Here is a 22,214-nt window from a genome sequence, read left to right as displayed (position 1 = left end):
ACCTACGTATTCCTTCAGCAAAGTGTTGGACGGAGAAACAATATTTTACAGGACACGGTGATCTAGGTGGGGGAAGACAAGTAAATGGCAGTTATAACAAGTGTATGGAGGAGTGTTGCCTAACCTAACTTTTTGTTTGGCGTTTAGGGCAGGCTTCTCAGAAGCTGATACATCTAGTTAAAACCTGAAGCCTTAGTATGAGTTGAATAGATGAGGGTGAACCTTCTAGGCAGAAAAACCAAGTGTTTCTTAGAAGTAAGAAAAAGAAAAAGCATGAAGCGGTTAGCCATCTACTAATAATTTAGTATAGCAGAAGCGTGGGAGAGGGGGAGGAAGGAATATAAGGCTAGATAAATCTGGAAAGAAAATCAGCGGCAAGACTCCTTCCCCACCCCCACCACCATCCCTGGGCTTTATAATCATCCTGAGGGTGACGCATGAGTGTTTTAAGCTTCAAGCAGTAGAGTGACAAAGTCACATTTTTGGTGTGTTTTTTTTGTTTTTGTTTTTTTTGCTGTACGCGGGCCTCTCACTGTTGTGGCCTCTCCCTTTGCGGAGCACAGACTCCAGACACACAGGCTCAGCGGCCATGGCTCACGGGCCCAGCCGCTTCACGGCATGTGGGATCTTTCCGGACCGGGGCACGAACCCGTGTTCCCTAGCATAGGCAGGCGGACTCTCAACCACTGCGCCACCAGGGAAGCCCTTTGGTGTGTTTTAAGTTCACTCTCACTGTCTTATGGAGAATGGATTGGTGGGACCAAGCATGGAGGCAAAAAGACCATCATTGCAATAGCTAAGTGTGACTCAAAGGATTAATCCAATCCTCCTCCTCCTCCTCTTCCACAGCCTGAAGGGTTCTCTAGGCTGGCAATAAAATGGGGCCACTGCATGACACCAAAAGCATAGGTAATAAAAGTAAAAAATAGATAAACTGGACTACATCAAAATTTAAAGCTGTGCATCAAGTTTCACAATCACCAGCATGAAAAGGCGACCTATGGAATGGGAGAAAATATTTGCAAATCGTATATCTGATAAAGGGTTAATACCTAGAATATATAAAGTATGACAGCTTTAAAAAAAAAAGCCCCGGGCTTCCCTGGTGGCGCAGTGGTTGAGAGTCCGCCTGCCGATGCAGGGGACACGGGTTCATGCCCTGGTCCGGGAGGATCCCACACGCCGCGGAGCGGCTGGGCCCGTGAGCCATGGCCGCTGGGCCTGTGCTTCCGGAGCCTGTGCTCCGCAGCGGGAGAGGCCACGACGGTGAGAGGCCCGCGTACCGCAAAAAAAAAAAAAAAAAAAAAAAAAAAAAAAGCTCCATTAAAAAATGAGCAAAGGATTTGAATGGACATTTCCCCCAATAAGATATAAAAGGGCCAACAAGCACATGAGAAGACACTCAACATCACTAATTATCAGGGAAATGTAAATCAAAACTACAATGAGATACCACATCACACCCATTAGGATGACTATTATCAAAAGAACAGAAAAGTGTTGATAAAGATGTGGATAAGTCGGAAACTTGTGCACTGTTCGTGGGACTGTAAAATGGTGCGGCTGCTGTGGAAAATACTGTACGAGTTCTTCAAAACATTAAACATAGAATTACCATATGATCCAGCAATTCTACTTCCAGATATATACACAAAAGAACTGAAGGGTCTTGAAGAGATATGTGTACACCCATGTTCATAGCAGCATTATTCATAGTAGCCAAAAGGTGAAAGCAACCCAAGAGTCCATCAGCAGATGAGTAAACAAAATATGCTATATACATAGGATAAAATATTATTCAGTCTGAATCTTGAGGACACTATGCTAATGAAATAAGCTAGTTCCAAAAAGACAAATACCATATGATTCCACTTAAATGAGAGAGTCAAATTCATAGAGACAGAAAATAGAATGATGGTTGCCAGGGGCTGAAGGGAGGGGGAAATGGGGAGTTGTTTTTCAATGAATATACAGTTCCTGTTTTGCAAGATGAAAAGACTTCTGGGGATTGGCTACACAATACAAATGTATTTAACACTACTCAACTGTATACTTAAAAATGGTTAAGATGGTAAATTTTGTTATGTGTATTTTACCACAATTTTTTTTTTAAATCGATCCTCAAAAAAAAAAAAAAAAAAGACTCCACTGCTTGGGGACTGCAAGTTTGCTAGGAACTGAGAGGTGGGGACCATTTGGGAAGCCAGAGGGGAGAACATACCTAATAGACTCCCAGTGAACAGAGTGGGCTTCTGGGCTGGTCTAGTGGCTGTGGAGCAGGTTGAGTGAGGGCAAAGTTCAGAGGAGTAGAGACATTTCATACCAAGCATTTATGGGCCCATATTGCTGATTTCCTAGTCAGTTGTCGCTTCCTTCTGTTCATTTTGAGAGGGAACTGGAGACTGGGTTCTATAAACCCAGGATGGAGAAAAGCTCTTGAATAGTAATTCTCAAATAAGATGGCACTGTTCTCTAAAGGGGTGTGGTGTTGTTTGTGTGGGATGCTAAAGGCCATGCACAGAATAGGTCAGCAAAACAAAAAATTATCCTACACCCCATATGACTTTCAAACGGCCCAAGGGACATTTATGGACATAGCAGGTGGCAGAACCCTCCCCTAGCTTCCTCAACCTGTAAGAGCTGTTGTGTTAGGAAAAGCCAACAGAAACCCTTGAAACTGTCCATGACTCCCAGCCAAGATTATAAATAAAAAATAATATGGCACCGCAAAGGGAATGGTAGAGATTAGTGTCACTTTGAAGGACTTAAAGGATGGTGGAACAATGATTCTACCATATCCCCATTTAATTCACTAATTTGGCTTTTGCAAAAAATGAGGAATCACTGTACCTGAGAGTGAATTACTGAAAACCAAATAGTAACCCCAACAGCAGCAGCTGTGCCAAATGTAATACCTTTGTTAGAGGAAAACAGGAAACAGACATAACAGACATATACTTTCCTGGTCTTGCCTGGGGCTATGTTAATTTTTCCACTCTCTGTCATAACATAGTCTGAAGGGACCTGGATGATCTGGACATTCTTGAGAACATTATAGCATTCTACTATATCAGTAACATCAACGCTAGCCAAATCGAATAAGCAAGAAATGGCAAGTACTTTGAGGCTTTGGGGAAGGGGAGATAAACCTTATGAAGATTCAGGGGACTGCCACCTAAGTGGCCTTCTTAGGAGTCCAGGGTCTTGGGCCAGCCAGGCCATGCCTTCCAATGTAGAAGACATGTTATTACACCTTGCACCGATCCTAACTTTAAGAAGGAAACACAGCACCTCATGTTTTGGAGGAACATACTCCACACTTGATTATTTACCATGTGACCTGGAACTCTTCCAGGTTTGGGTGGAGCCCAGAGCAGTAAAGGGCTCTGCAGCAAGTCCAGGTTGCAGTGCAAGCAGTTCTGCAACCTGGGCCATATTTTGGCACACCTGATGGTAATTAGAAATATCTACGGTGAGAAAAGTTGCCTTTTGGAGTTTATGGCAAGTTCTTTTCTTTTTTAATTTATTTATTTTTGGTCATGTTGCATGGCACGTGGGATCTTAGTTCCCTGACCAAGGATCAAACCCACACCCCCTGCTGTGGAAGCTCGGAGTCTTAACCACTGAACCACCAGGAAAGTCCCTATGGTAAGTTCCAGTAGGAGGATCACAATGTTGACACATAGGGTTCTGGAGCAAGGCCATTCCATCTTCAGCAGAGAATTGTATACCATTGGAGAAACAGCTCCAGGCAAGCTACTAGAACAGACACACTGGTAGAGCTGAGTGACTGACTATGGGACATCAATTGGCCATTAAATCAGAACTGCTCATTATAGGGCTTCCCTGGTGGCGCAGTGGTTGAGAGTCCGCCTGCCGATGCAGGGGACACGGGTTCGTGCTCCAGTCTGGGAAGATCCCACATGCCGCGGAGCAGCTGGGCCCGTGAGCCATGGCGGCTGAGCCTACGCGTCCGGAGCCTGTGCTCCGCAACGGGAGAGGCCACAACAGTGACAGGCCCGCGTACCGCAAAAAAAAAAAAAAAGAACTGCCCATTATAAGTTAAGCACTTGTCAGATCCACCAAGTTGTAAAGTTGGGTGGATATAGCAACAATCCATCATAATATGTAAGGAATACAGTCTGGTTCAGGCATGAGTAGCTACAGAGGATACAAGCTCCAGGAGTACCTAGCCCATACTCCTATGTCCTCCACCACTGATAGTGGAGAATAAAGCCTGATCTTTGTTGACAGATGTCAGCTCAGTATGTGGATACAAGTCAAAATGGACTGCTGTAGCCCTGCAGGCCACTCAGAAGTGGTCTTGAGGACTTCCTTGGTGGTGCAGTGGTTAAGAATCTGCCTGTCAATGCAGGGGACACGGGTTCAGTCCCTGGTCCGGGTAGATCCCACATGCCGTGGAGCAACTAAGTCCGTGCGCCACAACTACTGAGCCCGCACACTGCAATTACTGAAGCCCGCAGGCCTAGAGCCCGTGCTCTGTAGTAAGAGAAGCCATCGCAATGAGAAGCCCGTGCATCTCAATGAAGAGTAGCCCCCACTCACCGCAACTAGAGAAAAGCCCGTGCACAGCAACGAAGACCCAACGCAGCCAAAAAATTAAAATAAAATTTTAAAAAGTAGCCTTGAAAGCCAGTAGTGAGGGGAGATTCTCCCAAACGGCGGAGCTTCTGGCATCGTACCTGGTCATCCACTTTATGGATGTTTGAATATATAGAGATTCATGCACAGTGGTGGATGGCTTAATTTATTGATCAGGGGTTTTAAATAAGATTAGAAGATTGGGAACAAGAAAGTATGGAGAAGAGGCATGTGTATGGACCAATGTGCATGATTATAAAGTGAGTAGGTCTTTGTGTCACGAGTTAACACCCACCAGAGAACATCTATCATGGAAGAGGCACTACAGCACAAAGTAGAAGAAAATGACTTGGCCAGCTAATGTCAACTAGCCTCTGTCCTCAGCCATCCCAACACAGGGACAATGGACTTATGAATGCAGTAACTATTGGTGGCAGTGATGGAGGCTATACCTGGGTACAGTAGTGTGAGCTTCCACTCACCAAGGCTGATCTAGCTACTGCTGCTCCCGAAACAGAGTTCAGTGCTGAGCCTGCAATTTGGGACCATCCTTGGGGGAAACCAACCAGCCACTTCCTGCCCAGATGATTACATTGGACCCTTCCAAACCAAACCTGGAAAGGACTCAATTCATTTGATAGGAATTGATAGATATTCAATTCTATCAAATGAACGGTACGGGTTTGACTTTCTTGCCTGTAAGGCCTCAGCTGGACCTACTATCCAAGATTTCACATACTGTCTGATCCATAAGCACTGGATCTTGCATAGCCTCACAACAGACCATGGGACCCACTTTATAACAAAGGTATATAGACGTACGACAATGGGATCGACTGGGCCTATCATATACCACACCGTCCTAAAGCTGCCAGCCAATGGACCAATGGAATAGCCTTTTGAAGACATATCTAAGGCATCAACTTAAAGATGACACCCTGCAGCCTGGGGCACTATCCTTCAGGATGTGACATACATCTTAAATCAGTGACTATCATATGATACTGCATCCCCAAGACATAGAGTATATGCATTCAGGAAGCAAGGGCTGGAAGTAAGAGCATCCATATTTACCATTACCCAGTGAAGCATTTAGGAAATCTGTGTTTCCTGTCCCTGTAACTCTAGACTGAGTTTCTAGAGGCCATGGTTTCCAGAGGCAGAATGCTTCCACCATAGTACACACTAAGAGTCCTATTAAACTAAGCTACACCTGCTGTCTCCCCTGCCAAGAGACCAGTAGGCAAAAAAACAATTCGCTCTCCCAGCAGGATGAATCTCTCCTTATCATCAGGAGGAGTCAGGGTTGCAGGGGGCAGGGAGAATACATATAGAACCCAAGGGTTCATGGCCTGAGAAGGCCATGCCGACCAGGAGCTCAGGCTCCCCAAGCTATGTCTTCTCTTAGTTCAGCAGAAGGGCTTGCTGAGGCCGGGAGCAATCTAGAAGAGTAATAAAGGAGGGAGATGATGACTATTAGATGGGACCCCCAGAAGAGCTGTGTAGTGGGACTGTAATTTTCCTTTCACAAGCTTCTCCAGGAAAAGAGATCAACCAGAACCCTGAAAAGGCTGTTTTAAAAATGACGTGATGGGCTTCCCTGGTGGCGCAGTGGTTGAGGGTCCGCCTGCCGATGCAGGGGACACGGGTTCGTGCCCCGGTCCAGGAAGATCCCACACGCCGCAGAACGGCTGGGCCTGTGAGCCATGGCCGCTGGGCCTGCGCGTCGGAGCCTGTGCTCCGCAACGGGAGAGGCCACCACAGTGAGAGGCCCGCGTACCGAAAAAAATAAAAATAAAATAAAAATTTAAATGGCGTGAAATTTTTATACAGCAAGTGGATCTGAGCAGTGCAAGGGGTGAACTGCATGGGTACTGCCCAGGTTCCCCTTTGAGGACTGCTTACTCCCCTGGCTGCTGGGAGGGTATCCTCTGAAAGCCCACAGCTGAGCCCTTTCACAGACATCGTTCTCAGTGGAAGCCGCTGTAACACCCAAGTTCACACCTCTCTGGAACCAGCTCATAAGCAAAACTAAATGATATACCTGTGGCCTCAACTCAGGACCACTCTGACCGGTCATCCTGTTATCGAGTCCAAGCTCATACTGCTTGCTGCACTACAGACCAATAAATAGAGAGAAGAGTTACTGGGGAAAGGAACGGCCACTTTATTCGAAAAGCCAGCAGATGGAAAAGATGGTGGACTAGTGTTCCAAAGAACCATCTGCCCAGATTCAGAATTCAGGCTTCTTTTATACTGAAAAGGGAAGGTATAAAGTCCTGGCTCCAGCCAGACTCCAGAGGGGTTGTATTAATTTCTTCCTTCCTGCAGTCATTCACAGGTGGGCCTGGTCAGGATGCTCCCTGTGAGCTAAACAAAGGTATTTTAGCTTAACACTCATTACCTCGGAGGCAGGGCTCCCAGGGATGGGCCATTATGTATAATTTAAGCTTATAGGTAACATCACTTTAGTGATTAACTTGTAATAGAATATAAGGTTCTTCCCTATTATAATCCTAGCCTGGGAACTCCCCTTGGGATTGGCTGAGCTCTCGTTGTAATTCCCCTTCTCCCTCTGCCAATCCCGCTTCCTTCCCTGACAGGTGCTCTTCCTGTGCTTCCCTCCATGAGACACCTGCACACAAATTCCATTGCAAAGTTTGTTTCCCAGAGAACCCGAATGATGACAACGCACATTTAGAGATAAGAAGGTAACCACCAGGAAAAAAACAGTTTACAAAGTTGAAAGTGGTTTTCTCCAGGGAGAGGGATAGGGCTGAGTTGAGGTGAGGTGAGAGACTGTTGCATGTACCCTTCTGTGCTCTTCTTTGTTTGTAACGTGCATGTATTACTTCCATAATTAATTTTTTCATTTAAAAATTTTTAAACGTTTAAAGAATTTGATGCTGTCATCCTCCTGTTTTAAACCCTTCCATCACTTCCCATTGCCCTTAAAATAATCCTTAGGAGTCTTTAACAAGGCTTGCAAATCCCTCCCCATCTGGAACCTGCTGAATTTCTGGTCCCATTTCTTACCTTCCTTCTCACTCTGTTACCTGCCTTTCTGGACTTCCAGTTTCTTGAATGCCTCTCTTCCTCATCTCCAGGCTCCAGACATGATGCTCCCTTTGTCTGGAATACTTTACTTGCTCTCCCGCCCCGCCCCGCACCTGGGTCACCCCTATTCCTCCATCAGGTTTCAGCTTAGATGTCACCCTGAGAAGGGTGAATTTCTCTACCCCCAGACTATATTAGGCCCCCCTCTATCACTCCCACAGCCCCTGTATTTCCTCTTTCTCAGCATCCATCTCCTGAAATAATCAGTTTAATATGCACATTTCCTTTCATCCTCCACAAGGACTATCTTGTGACTGCTGTATTACTAGCACCCGGGCACATACTACAGCATAGTAGATATCAAATATTTACTGAATCAATGAATTTCGCCAAAATGTTTTCCAGGGTTCCAGCTCTGTAATCTGTGACAAATTAAATAACCTGTCTGAACCTCAGTTTGCTCAAGTATAAAATGGGGACGAAAATACTACCTACCTTAGAGGGCTGTTTTGAGGATTAAGTGAGATCTGTTGGTGAAGCCCTCGGCACGGTACCTGGCACCCGGTAAGCATTTGATCGATGCATATACTCAAACCATTTGCACTCGCATCAGCAGATTCTGAGACTGTCACTCTTTACCCTTTCCAACATTGAATACTGTGTTTTTAAATGTTTTTGCAAATATTATAGACAAAAAAGAATGGCATCTCATGGTTTTAAGCCATGTCTTTAAGTCATGTCTTTTCAAGCCAGCAGTTTTGCTAATAAAATGGCTGTGTCTTGCTGCCCCATGCCACATACGCCATAAAGAAAGCAGCTCTTCTGTGCTCCTCTCTCTTCCTGTCACAGCCTGTTTGGCGGGCAGGGGTTTCTGAGAAGGGAGCCCCCGACATGGGGGTTGCATTGTGCAAGGCCCAGACAACTAAACTGCAGGCATTTTTCACAGCAATTTCAGGTCTCGCTCGTCCAATGGGAGGACGTGGGGCCCAACTCTCCCCAGCCAACCCAGGTGGCTGCCTCTGCCTCGAACGTTTCCCAGTGACGTAGAACCCTGCAGGCCCAGAGGCGCCTCCACACTTCCTGTGTGGGGTTCAGAAACCCGCCTCCCCTCCCAGCCTTAGGTGCCTGCTTCGGAAAATGGTGAGTCTCCCGCTCACAAAGCCCCCTTCTTCATCCCAGCATTGGGAGCAATGGCCCCAGGGTCCTCATCTCCATCAGGGGTTTTGAAAAAGTCCTCTGGCTTCTTTTTCAGAAGTTATAAGCCAACCGGCCTCCGCCATCTTAGGTAGAGTGAGTGTCTGGTGAGGGAAGGATGCAGTCGGGGAATCTCTGGAGAGTTCTGGGACTCTGCCTCTTATCAGGTGAGTAGGATGGAATGAAAAGGGGAGTGTTTCTCCAGACCATGGAAGGCTCACATCCTAACCTGGTGCTGCCCAGTGGTACCAAGGAACCTCATTTACTAGAAAATATAAAGTGTTTGTGCAATGTTAGCATAGGGAACCAGGGCTGGAGGCTAGTGTGTGCCCAGGAGACCTTTCAGAGAACAGCCAAAGGAAAGCAGTTGGGATGATCATATCTACTGAAAGCAAGGCGGTCTTTGTGCCTCTGAGAACAAGCTCATTCTGTCAATGAACAACTGAGCCCTTAAGAACTAACACAGAAGAGATTAGAAGAGTTAACCTTCACTCTTTGTTGTGAGGAGACTAGATAGTTGAACCCAAACTCTGCACAGGGTATACAGCAAGCTTAGTATCTGAGACAATGAAACACCTCATAATTTTCAGTCTTCTTCAGTTGACCAAGAGCTTTCAATTACTTTAGTCCTTTTTGAAGCAAGGTGGAATATAAATTGATAAATAACCAAGAGCATTTCCATATCTCAAAACAGACAAAGAAGATTCTTTTAAAGGTTGCCGTTTATTGAGTGTCAGATATCGTGTTAAAAAAGTCTTTACACATGTTTACTAATTTAATCCTTACCTCCACCTTGGAAGGTAAACGTTATATGGATCCCCTATTTTACAGATGAAGAAACTAATACTCAAAGAAGCTCAATAACTTGTTTAGAACCACACAGTTAGTAAGTGCTGCAGTTGACCTGGGAATTCAGGACTGCCTACGGGCCTGTGCTCTTAATGACAGCACGACATGAGGCCAGACAGCTCACAAGGGTTTTATTTCAGAGACCTAGAAAATGCTATCACAGCTGGGGCTCCCATCAGAGCTACAGCCATGGCTTCTCTACTTCCTGCTTCATCTTGGGTTTCTCAAGCTTGAATGTGCACACAAATCACGGGGGGATCTTGTTAAATTGCAACTTCTGCTTCAGTGGGTCTGGAGTGGGACTGCGATGCTGCCTTTCTAATAAGCTCTCTGGCTTATTCGTCTGCTACTGGTCCAGAAAACACATTTGGAGTGTCAAGGGGCAGAGTGTGACTCCTTCAAGGAATTGGCTTAGAGGCCTATAGTATAAACTATGCTCTGCAGAGGCAGAGAGAGAGAGAGAGAGAGAGAGAGAGGATACCAAAGACCCAAGCACCTCTAGAGATTCGGCATCATGAGAATGTGCTCAGTCTGCCCTTGTTAGGCAGGTGCGGGCAGGAGGCAGTTGGGAGGGGTGTCTCACACAATATAGAGGCTGTTGATAAAAGAGGTACACATAAAACTTTAAGGCAGGACTGCCCTGGTGGTGCAGTGGTTAAGAATCCGCCTGCAGGGCTTCCCTGGTGGCACAGTGGTTGAGAGTCCGCCTGCCGATGCAGGGGACACGGGTTCGTGCCCCGGTCCGGGAAGATCCCACATGCTGTGGAGCGGCTGGGCCCGTGAGCCATGGCCGCTGAGCCTGCGCGTCCGGAGCCTGTGCTCCGCAACGGGAGAGGCCACAACAGTGAGAGGCCCGCATAACACACAAAAAAAATAAAAGAAAAGAATCCGCCTGCCAATGCAGGGGATATGGGTTCGATCCCTGGTCTGGGAGGATCCCACATTCAGAGGAGCAACTAAGGCCGTGTGCCACAACTACTGAGCCTGTACTCTAGAGCCCGCGAGCCACAACTACTGAGCCTGCGTGCCACAACTACTGAAGCCCGCTTACCTAGAGCCCGTGCTCCGCAACAAGAGAAGGCACTGCAATGAGAAGCCCACCCACCGCAATGGAGGGTAGCCCCCGCTCACCACAACTAGAGCACTCCCACGCACAGCAACGAAGACCCAATGCAGCCAAAAATAAAATTAATTAATTTTTTTAAAAAAACAAAAACTTTAAGGCAATGTCAGGGAAACTGATTTTTATAAAGAATCCAAATTACTGCTAAATGTGGGGACCCTGGAGGGTCCAGTGGAAATATGATGGGACTCTTCAATGCACAGGCTCTAGTTGATGAATAATTGGTTTCAGATATTTCCATCTCTTTCTCAAGTAGGAAACAAATTGAAAAACCGAACCATCAGACAAGCAGGAGTCAGAGATGGAACGAGAATCTCAGTCTTTGTACCTAACCCAGAGCTTGTTTTTCTTCCACAGTCAGAGATTTCTTTTCAAAATTGTGGCTGGGCTGCAAACTTCTTTTGCTGTTTCTCCAATCTCCCCAGATGTACCCTCAACATTTTCTAACTTCTGTTTCCCAAGTGTTGTGTGTTCATGTTTAACACTAGCTGCTTTCTTCTTCTGTTTCATCCCGAATTGACCAGGAACTCGTGGTCAGTACGCAGCAGTCTTTGTCACTTATCTGGGGTATAGGAATAACTGTGATCCAGCAGTGGGTGGAAAGGACCTTTGATCTTCAGAAATGGTCAGACTAGGCCATAGAACTTTTTCTGCTTGGAATCTCAGGCACTCACAACATTTACTAACTCTTTTTTTCTTATTTATTTTCTAGTTGGTGCTTGGGCAGAAGAAGGTGAGATATGCTTTCTTTCCTTGTTATGAAATCAGCCCAGTGTGTTTTGTATTTATGAGTGGAGTTTTCACTAGACCTCCCACAGAGCTCCCACAGATACCAATAAAAGAGGTTTCTATCGTCTTCTCCTTTGCCTTTTCTTCATGAGTCTAGAGAGAGTTCTAGCCAAGAAGAGGAATGAAACAGAGATCATAGGAAATAATGAGTCTTAACTATTCAAAAGAAAAAAAGTGAGATAACTAAAAAAGTGCAAACAGTTTTCATTTGTTTGCATTTCATATTTGATGGGAGATTTTTGTAGAGGGTTTGTGGCTTGAATGCCTGCATGGAGATGCACTGAAAAAGCCTCTGGGGCAGCATTTGAGTGCACTTTCAGAATTACATGTCCAAATACTTTGAATGTATGTGCATATGTGTTCATGTGTGCACATGCATATGAGTGTGCCTGCCCTGGACTTACTTTCTCAGTCATTGCAGAGAGTCAAGAATGTCCCAATATTGGAAGGCTTTCTATTCAGTCAGCTCCTCCAAATTGAGTGAACCAATTTTGTGTTTAAAGGCAGCCACTGGGCCAGTCTCCATTCCATTGCATTACACTGCCTAATTTGTAGTGTCCTTTGGATATTCTTTTTAATATATCATGGAGAATGTGTTAATGTTACATTATTGACAGATGGGATATGTCAAAAGCACTGATATATTTCAGAATAACTCACCTCTTCCACATGTTACTGGCCATTTAGGGTTGATTTTGTTTATCATTTAATTTATGTCCAATACAGATCTTCTTCTTTCCCCAGCTTTATTGGAACATAGTTGACATATAACATGGGGTGAGTTTAAGGCGTACAATGTACTGATTTCATAAATATATTTTTTATATTTATATACCAAATATATATATTATATTCAAAATGATTACTTAGAACCCTTTTTTATAATTAGTTACCAGTTGTTTAATGTAGGATCCTAAACAGCTTTTCGTATACAGCCATGGGGAATTTGAATATCCATCTTTTTTTTTTTTAACATCTTTATTGGAGTATAATTGCTTTACAATGGTGTGTTAGTTTCTGCTTTATAACAAGGTGAATCAGTTATACATATACATATGTTCCCATATCTCCTCCCTCTTGCGTCTCCCTCCCTCCCACCCTCCCTATCCCACCCCTCTAGGTGGTCACAAACAACCTAGCTGATCTCCCTGTGCTATGCTGCTGCTTCCCACTAGCTAACACATATATATGGAATCTAAGAAAAAAAAAAAAAGGTCATGAAGAACCTAGGGGTAAGATGGGAATAAAGACACAGACCTACTAGAGAAAGGTCTTGAGGATATGGGGGAGGGGGAAGGGTAAGTTGTGACAAAGTGAGAGAGTGGCATGGACATATATACACTACCAAACGTATCCATTGTTTCTAAAGGTTGAGGGAAGAGTCCTAACCCACGGCAGCAGGGTCTGATCTTAGTAGCTGATAGGAGTATTGCTAATAGTTTCTTATCATTTCCTTTTCAGATTTTGAAGAAACTGGTAAGAGGATTTTCACTCTGTACGACTTCCTTTCAAATGTGGAACAGAATGGTCATAGAAGACAATCATAGTAATAAATACTAAGAACCAGAACTATTAGAGGGAAAATACAATTATCTTTCAATGATATGTGCCTATGTTTGTTGCTAACTGTCAGGTCTGATTATAGCTGAGCGTGGTGCGTATCCCTGAGCAACCATTCAGGAAAGAATACACATGTGGGTGTTGGAGCCACCACAAGTTTTTGTGTAAATCATGAATTCATTGAAAGCAGAGATGGCGTCTTATTTACCTGGCCCAGTGCCTAGCACATAGTAGGTGCTCAATGAATATTTTTTGAATGAATAAATGATCATACACGTGAATGCATCACTAGTTCCTTCCCCTCGAGAAGCTGATGATCTTGGGAATTCCCTGGCAGTCCAGTGGTTAGGACTGCACGCTTTCACTGCAGAGGGCCCAGTTTCAATCCCTGGTTGGGGAGCTAAGATCCCTCAAGACAGGTGGTATGTCGTAAAAAAAATCCAAAAAAAGCTGATGGTCTTATTTGAAAGACAAATAATTGATAATATAGTCTTTTGCATGTTATGGGTAGATACAGAATAAAATATAAAGAGAAGAGTGGTCAACTCTACAGAGGATGGTTGGGGAAAGCTCCCCAGAGGAGGTGATTCTTGAGCTGAATTTTAAAGGGTGAGCTTATATTTTAAGGAAGAATATCTCAGGCAGAGGAGAAGGCCATGTAGCGTATGGTTAAGAGTCTAACTCTGAATCTAGACAGTCATATCTGAATCCTGGCTCAACTTCTTATTTGCTGAGTGTCTTTGAATAATTTAGTTAACTTCTCTGTGCCATAGCATCATTACCCGCAAAATGGAAATAATAATGATACCTAGCTGATAAGGTTGTTATGAGGACTGAATGAGTCATTTACTTAGAACATTATCTGACGTATAGAAAGCAGGGGGTGGATTTTAGCTATCATTATATGGGAAGTATGCAGACTAATTAATATGCATTAAAGTTTATTGAGCATGTGTGTTCTATGTATTGCCCTTAATATTTTACCTGAATTTCCTCATATAACTCTCCTAACATCCCTATTCTACAGGTAAGAAAACCAAGGCTTAGAAAATGAATATATAGTCCAATCAGAGAGAGAAATATAAACGCATATTTAGCTGGTGCTGAAGCTCATTTTTTTAATCGTTATGAATGTGTACAAAATTTTTGTGAGCGTAGACATCTAGGCCCTTGTATGAGAATGTGTTGGTCTGAGCTCTGCTACTGCATTTGTGCCAAAAGGAGTTGTGAGCAATTTCCTTTACATTGCTTTTCCAAACAAACACACCAATCAGAGTGAAACTTCTATTTACTTCTAAATTATTTTATTTATGATTTCTAGTTTAATATTTCTAAGAAATATCAGTGCTGAAAAATGATTCCCAAATCAAAATATTATAGACTATTGCCATTATACTCAACTCGCAATTATTAACAGATAGATACACCTGTAGAATGACTTGTTTACATTCCGTATGATCTCAGCTGGAGGGCTGACTGAGCAACTGGGGCAGAACTCTGTTCTGCTTTCCATTAGCAGGACCCCCAAAAGGAAAGGAAGAAAGTAACTAACACTTTTCTTGAGCATCTGCTATGCACCCCATCCATTTTCACGTTCATAATCCATTTAATTCTCACGAATACCCTCTGAAGTGGATGTTTTATCTCCATTTCCCAGATGAAGAAACTGAAGCTCTGAGAAGTTAAATGATTTTCCCTTGGTCACACAGCCTAAAGCAGATCTTGGATTCAAACACAGCGCTACTGACTCAGCCCAGTGCTCTGTCCCCAACAGCACACTGTAGCAAAACAGCCCCAACAGAGAGAGGGCTGTCTCTGAGCACCACTCTCCACCCTTCCAGCTGTCATATACAGGCTCAAGCATAGCCTAGTGCCACCCAGTGTCCCAGCCACAAGTTTTCCAGGAAATGAGGGTGCTCCCCAGCCCACTTCCCAGGGCAAAATTGCCTACTGTGGGGAATTTGGCTGGATCCCCAAATTATACTAGTGGATTTCAGTTGTCCACACCAATAGTTCTAACAAAAATAATTGAGAGTTGATTGCACTCAGATATAATTTAAAATAAAGTCACATTTTATTAGAAGAACTATTTCCTTAAAATGTGCATAGTGCTTCACATAACTTAAGGGCAATAACAGAAAAGTGGCATGGAATAAGAAGAAAGATATTTGATCTCTACTATGAGGGTTTCTGTTAGTTATAAGTAAGAACTTCTGAATAATGAAAAACACGGAAGCCCAAGAATCAGTGATTCAAACATATAAAGGTCTTTATCTCTGAGAAGACCCTTTCATATCTATCTGGAATATGGTTCTTGCTAATGCAAGAGAATAAGCTTGAAGACGACTGGAATTTTTCAGCTTCAGGATTTTAAGACTGAGCTCTAGTGGATCTAAATCTAGAAGCACATGCTGGTATATTCTCAGTTTGATGTATCTGAGTTGTGTCTATGAGCATATCTCATAGGACAAGGACATACCTCACCTTCAAGACTTGGAGCTCCCTAAAGAACAGGCCCTCTTTGGGAATTCTTGAGGATAGTATCTAGTTCCACTTGAAATTTTTCACCTACAATTTAAACTTAAACCAAGGTTATTTTCTTACCGTTCCTTCCTTTTTTCATTTTCAGATGAAGTTACACCAACACAAACAATTAAAAGTAAGTTTATCAGTCTTTTATATCTGCCCTATCTGATGATGCAAGTCAGTGGTTGGGAAGAAGGAATTGATTGAGAGAGATTAACCCCAAGAACTGAGGTCCTCCCAACCTCATATTTCTAACTCCCATTTTAGAAACATTGCAAATAAGGACTGCTATAGATTTTCTTTACTTCCCTCCTCCCCTTCCAAGTCCCCATGTCCATGCCTAAACTCTGAAGTCACCTTCAAAACCTTCTCTAGGGCCCCTTCTCCTACATATCTCCTCTTTCATACCCCCTAGCCAGCAGAGTTCCCTTTTGACAAGAAAATCTAAGATCTAGGATGTCAGAGGACTTTCTGCACTTGGTTGGTTCTTCTGCTACTAATTTGCCTTAAATCTTACTGGGTTCTCCCTTTAATTTCCCTTCTCTTTTCTCCAATTCCCCAGCATATAAAGTCTCCATCTCTGGAAAGAGTGTAGAGCTGACATGCCCTGAGGATACTGTACCTGAGGAAATAACTTGGAGAAAAGATGATAAACCAGTGCCCCATTTTGACAAGCCACTGTTACTGAAGGATTTTTCAGAAATAGAGAACAGCGGTTATTATACCTGCTCAAAGGACAAGAAGCATAAGCTCTACCTGAAAGCAAGAGGTAATATAGATCTTCAGAGCAAGCACTATTAGACTCTTTAGGGAGGACCATTTCAAAAGGGCATTCTCAACATTTCCCCTAACCCAACTCACAGTCCCCTGGCATCTTTGTGCTTCTGCGACACTCAGTCCTGGACTGTCTGGGGCCGCACAGCATCAGTGTTTTCTGAAATATAGATTAAACACCAATATGGGGCTGTCTGGGTAACCTCAGTCAGCTCTAGATCTAAAACTACAATGTCCCAAGAGACAAGATTGGGTCCTTTGCATTATATCGTGTCCAGAATTACGGGACACCAATATTAGTTTATCTGATGCTTTATCCAGAGAGGAATTCTCCAGGATTTACAGAAAGGACTCAAAGCCACTCTACTAAAGTGTCATAAACTAAGGCATATTAATAAGCAATAATGATAGCTAACAATCATTGAGAGCTTATTAAGTTTTAAGCACTATACCAAATACTTGTCAGGGCTTTTCACACAATCCTCTTAACCACCATATGGGTTGAGTGCTGTCTTACTCCCATTTTATAGATGAGGAAACAGAGGTTTTGTGGGTTGAACACACATTCCACAGCTTTCACAGCTAGTGAGTAGTATGGCTGGGACTTGAACCCAGGACTGTCTGACTGCAGAGCCTCTACCCATGAACACCACAGTTTGCTTGTTGTTATAAACATGTTGAAAGGGGGCAGGGGGTGTCTGACCATGGCAGGCATGTGAGTATTAAAGGCAGAACGACCTTCATTTTTGCCTTCCTCATCTCCAGTGTCCTGTGTCTTCCCTTCTGGGTGATTTCTCTTCTTCTCTCCACACTCCCCACCCCACAGTGTGTGAGAACTGCATGGAGGCGGATCTGAGGATGGTGGCCACAATCATCGTAGTGGACATCTGTGTCACTTTGGGCTTGCTGCTGCTGGTGTATCACTGCAGCAAGAGCAGAAAGGCCAGGACCGCGCCTGTGACGAGAGGAGCGGGTGCTGGTGGCAGGCCCAGGGGTAAGACCATGGAGGAGATTCCCGCCAAGGGGGGATGCCCAGGCCAGGCCAGGATGGGCTGGCAAGTCTAGGGCTAGGTCGAGACAGCTTCTCTAGAACATTCACAGTGTGGCCAAGATCTTGACACAGAGTGTCCCATTTCAGATCACTCCTGTCCTCTCCACCCTTGAAAAATGCAAAAACGTTTACTACCAGGATGGGCTTCTTCAAGTGCCTGTCAGTGTTCTGGAGTAATCAGACTCCACCCCTCAATCTTTGTGGAGACTTTGGGACATTAGTTCCTGCCTTTTCCTTGCCCTCCCGACTCCAACCTGTGGGAAAGGAAACAGTGGAAGGACCTTTAGCTGAGGTCACAAATGATAAGGACAGTGTGGGGTCATTAGAGATGGGATGAAAGAAAGCAAAGAGAAAGGGCAGCTGAAATAGAAAAAAGAAGTAGACGAGAGTTCGCCCTCCTTGATCTGGGTCTCGTTCTCACAAGATTGGTGTTTCCTCATGGCAATGAATCCTTTTCCCTTCCCTCCTCTGCAGGACAAAACAGGGAGAGGCCACCACCTGTACCCAACCCAGACTATGAGGTAACAAGGGATAAAGTGGGGTGAGGGGTCTTTCTAGGAGAGAAGGGGACAGGTGGGACTGGCCCATCAGACACTTGAAATCCCCTCCCTCAGGGCTCCAGGATAACCCACCATGTGCCCGCCTCTGCATCCATCATGGTAGGACGGGGCCATCTCAAAGGCTGCAGGGCTTCCACAACCACGGGTGGTAGGGGTGAGGTGCTGCCCCTATTTCTCTGGCTTATTCATTAGCTGAGCGACAGCCATGGGGAATACCGTGCACCCAGACTCTAACATGATAAACTCATGACTGATGTTCCACCGGCATGCACCTACCTGTTGTTGGAACATGAAAATATTTCACTGGTGAATAGCCCCAAGCTTCCTCCATCCTCCATCCCCAGCACACACACTGCCAGACATCACAGCCCCTCCCCCACTGGACCACCTCTAGATTGGGCAACTGAAGAGTTATTGCCTAGCATAGCAGAGAACCACCAGGATTGTTCTGATTGCTCGGTGTATGTGCACTACCAATTGTTAGATATTTTGAATATCACACCTGGACAAACTCAACAAATATTTATTGAGCACCAGTCAAGAGCGTGCTGTTCACTTTCGCACGAGTGACTTCATTTAATTCTGAGAAAAGGTCCGAGAGTTGAGTCTTTAGTTTCCCATTTTTGAGATGGGAAAACTGAGGCTCACAGGAGGTGAGCAGATCAAATCTCTTACCAGTTGAGCCTGCCTCCTGACCCCTGGTCTAAGGTTCTTCAGAGGCCCTTCTTTCTCAGGAGTGACCTCCTCCCACCCTGCTGACCACCCCCTCTCTATTCCACCCCTAGCCCATCCGGAAAGGCCAGCGGGACCTGTATGCTGGCCTAAATCAGAGAGGCATCTGACAGCTCCTGAAGACACTGTCTCCCACTGACCCAGGTCTGGCTCCTCTCCAGGCCTGCTACTCCCTGTTCCCTGGGCAAACCTTGGACCGCACAGGAGAACTGTTCCTCTGCCTTGTGGGGAGCTCACACCCTCAGCCTTGTCTCCAGCGGCCTCCTTCCTGCCTTCTCTGCTGGCCCCCATCCAAGGATATTGCTGCCTCATTATCCTTTGAAATATCATCACTACTCACCCCTCGCACCCAGCCTGCCCTCTTATCAGGATATTTATTTCTGTTCTTCACACACCCCCATTCCTTCCTGCCCTGATGGCTGTTACTTCTCCCTGTGGCTCCCTCCTCCTCCTGCATAGAAGTTGCCCCATCCCTAACTATTCCATCTACATTTCCCTGTTTCTAGCTCTCTCTTTGGCGACCCTCTGTGGGAATGGACTGGGTAAATGCTGGCAGAGGTCCCGCCCTGTTCACAGACCCTGGCCCAGAGCTAGTCCTGTGCCCCTTCCCTCTCTGTCTCCACAGCAGGCCCCTAGACGGTCATTTGCAGCTCCATGAATGTGCTAGGCGCCTTTTCAGCTGAGAGAGAAAAGAAATAAAGTGTATTTGGCTGAAAGAGTTGCTGTCCCTCTTTTCTGGGAGGCCCTCAGAGGCTGCCTCGTTTCCTAAGACAACACAGGTCCTCCCTTCCTCTGACTATATTCCTAGCTATGACCCCAAATGCCAGTACTACCTGTTTTCACAGCTGAAACAGACATTATCTGAAGCTCTCTTTGGAAAGGGCATCAGGGAATAAATCAAAAGAGAGAGAGAGAGAGTGAAAGGGACGGAGGGAGGGAGGGAAGGAGGAAGGAAGGAAAAGAAAGAAAGGAGAGAGAGAGAAAGAAAGAAATGATCGTTTGCCTAACGTCTTTTGGAGAAAAACATCAAGGATGGCAGAGAGTGCCTGATGGGTCCCTGATGGAGTGGTCAGCTCAGAAAATGGGTGAGACAGAAACAGAGGCCTTAAAAGGTAGCTGAAGGCAGCAGGCAGAAGAGAGGAGGTGAAGGGGAGGCAGCGGACACATATTTCCTCGCTGCCTCGAAAAGGAAGCGCCTCCGCGGAGCTGGGGAGGGGAGGGGAGGGGAGGGGAGGAGAGGAGGTGCTGCCGGGCAGGCCCCTCTCCCTCCACTGTGAGAGGCAGCAGCCTGCAGCCCGAGGCGGGCTGTGGTTTAGCGGCCAGGATGTGGGCTACACTCTGAGCGAGGGACATGGGTGCAGCGCAGCAGAAACTGGTGTTGTGGGAGGGTTTCTTTCCACTCTCCCAGGGCACACACTCAGCTTGCAGAGAGAAGACGCCAGAGCACTGAGGACCTCTCAGCCCAGCTCAAACCAGTGGGCTCTCCTTGCTCCCTCTCTGCACTCAGAAACCTCTCTGCTGACCCCAGGAATATTTAAGAGTGTGACCACGACTCACAAAAGCCCTTTGTGGTTAGCAGCCTCCACACACTGGACACACTCAGCCTTGGTCTTGTGGCTACAGTTTCTATCTGTTGGCCCCTGCTGAAGCTGCTTCTCTCCCTGTAAGCACTCAGCACTCAGGCTCGAAAGGAATCTCTGTGACGTTGACCACCACTAGCTGCTGATCAGCAGGCTGGCCCGGGGTGGCAGTTCTGTCCCAGGTATACGTGATGCTGCCCAGGCAAGGGAGGTATGGCTCAGCGTAACGAAAGCAATAATAGCTAACACTTAGGAAGCATTTACTCTGCTCTAGAAATTGTGTTTAGCACTATACAAGCGTTATCTCATTTCATCTATGATGACCGACCGACAAGGTAGATGTCCTTATTTTACAGATGAGAATAGGGGGCTCAAAGAGGTGAAGTCATTCACTCAAGGTGCACAGTTAGTCAGGGACAGAGCTGGAATTAGCCGCCAAGGCTGTCCAACTCCAATGCTCTGAACAGCTACCCAGTGCTGACTATGATCATTAGAAATGCTCTCCATTTTCCTGACTTAAAAACTCTGTATTGAATTGCTTAGGTATTCCTTCCATGAGTGCTTTTCTAATCACTCGTGTGACAGACCAGCACTGTGCTAAGTACCAAAAGGATACAAACAGTTCCTGTCTTCAAGGAGCTTACAATTATATGAGTGGTCAAGTATGCAAAAAGTTAAACAGCGACAGAACCAATGTGAGTAAGCATAGAAGTGCTATAGATGGTGTTGTCAGTGTTCCCAGGAGGAACTGGGAGAGCTGAGGTGGTGGGCAAAAGCTCCATGGAGGAAGAGAGACTTGATCTGGGCCCTGAAGGGAAGGATGGAGAGAATTTGAAGTCAAAGGAGAAGGCACTCCACTCACTGAAGATGAACTAGGTAACCAAAATAGCCCTTCAGCTATTAAATAAACTGAATTCAGAGTTGAAAACCTTTCCACAAAGAAAACTCTAACCAAGATGGCTTCCTTGGTGAAATCTATCAAACATTTAAGGAAGAAATAATACCAACTCTATACAAACCCCTTCAGAAAATTGAAGAGAGAATACTACTCATTCTATGAAGACCAAACTTATCACGCGCAATGCTTAATATTATGTGTCAGACTGGCTGAGCCACAGTACCCAGATATTTGGTCAAATGCATCTCATTGTGTTGTGAAGGTACTCTTTAGCTGAGATTAACATTTATATCGTCGACTTTGAGTAAAGCAGATTACCTTCTATAATGTGGGAGAGCTTCATCGAATCAGTGAAGGTCTTAAGAAAAAGCAGACTGAGGTCGTCTGAGGAAGAGGGCGCTCTTACTGTCTCTAGACCTTCCTTTGGGCTCAACATGGAACATCAACTGCAACTCTGTTGCTCTGAAGAACCCTGACTAACATACCCTGATACCAAAAAACCAGACAAAGACATTACAAGAAAAGAAAGCTGCAGACCAATATCCCATATGAATAGATGCAAAAATGCCTCACGGGCTCCCCTGGTGGCGCAGTGGTTAAGAATCCACCTGCCAATGCAGGGGACACGGGTTCGAGCCCTGGTCGTGGAAGATCCCACATGCCGCGGAGCAACTAAGCCCGTGCACCATAACTACTGAGCCTGCGCTCCAGAACCCGCGAGCCACAACTACTGGGCCCGTGTGCCTAGAACCCATGCTCCGCAACAAGAGAAGCCACCACAATGAGAAGCCCGCGCACCGCAACGAACAGTGGCCCCCGCTCGCCGCAACTAGAGAAAGCCCGTGCACAGCAACGAAGACCCAACACAGCCAAAAAAAAAAAAATAAGCTTCACAAAATTTTAGCGAATTTAATCTAAT

General features: G+C 45.4%; 1 protein-coding gene across 1 annotated transcript; it reads left to right on the top strand.

The window, feature by feature from the left end:
- Positions 1–8,765: 8,765 nt before the first annotated feature.
- CD3E (CD3 epsilon subunit of T-cell receptor complex) lies at positions 8,766–19,136 on the top strand. The gene is made up of 9 exons (XM_082660554.1): positions 8,766–8,799; positions 8,912–9,020; positions 11,538–11,558; positions 13,076–13,090; positions 15,804–15,833; positions 16,263–16,469; positions 17,301–17,468; positions 18,000–18,046; positions 18,871–19,136. Exons 2-9 carry the CDS (start codon positions 8,972–8,974, stop codon positions 18,925–18,927), a joined length of 594 nt encoding a protein of 197 aa, XP_082516680.1. The 5' UTR covers positions 8,766–8,799; positions 8,912–8,971; the 3' UTR covers positions 18,928–19,136.
- The last annotated feature ends 3,078 nt before the right edge of the window (positions 19,137–22,214 follow it).

Source organism: Grampus griseus (assembly GCF_964374135.1).
Source record: "Grampus griseus genome assembly, chromosome: 8".
Taxonomy (NCBI): Eukaryota; Metazoa; Chordata; class Mammalia; order Artiodactyla; family Delphinidae; genus Grampus; species Grampus griseus.
Note: the sequence above shows the minus strand (reverse complement) of the source record. Positions and strands in the feature narration are given on the sequence as shown.

Coding starts and splice junctions, on each gene's coding strand:
- CD3E (XM_082660554.1), top strand. CDS start 8,972: ATGCAGTCGGGGAATCTCTGGAGAGTTCTGGGACTCTGCCTCTTATCA. Junction 15,834..16,262: donor ACCAACACAAACAATTAAAA/GTAAGTTTATCA, acceptor CCAATTCCCCAG/CATATAAAGTCTCCATCTCT. Junction 18,047..18,870: donor TACCCAACCCAGACTATGAG/GTAACAAGGGAT, acceptor TTCCACCCCTAG/CCCATCCGGAAAGGCCAGCG.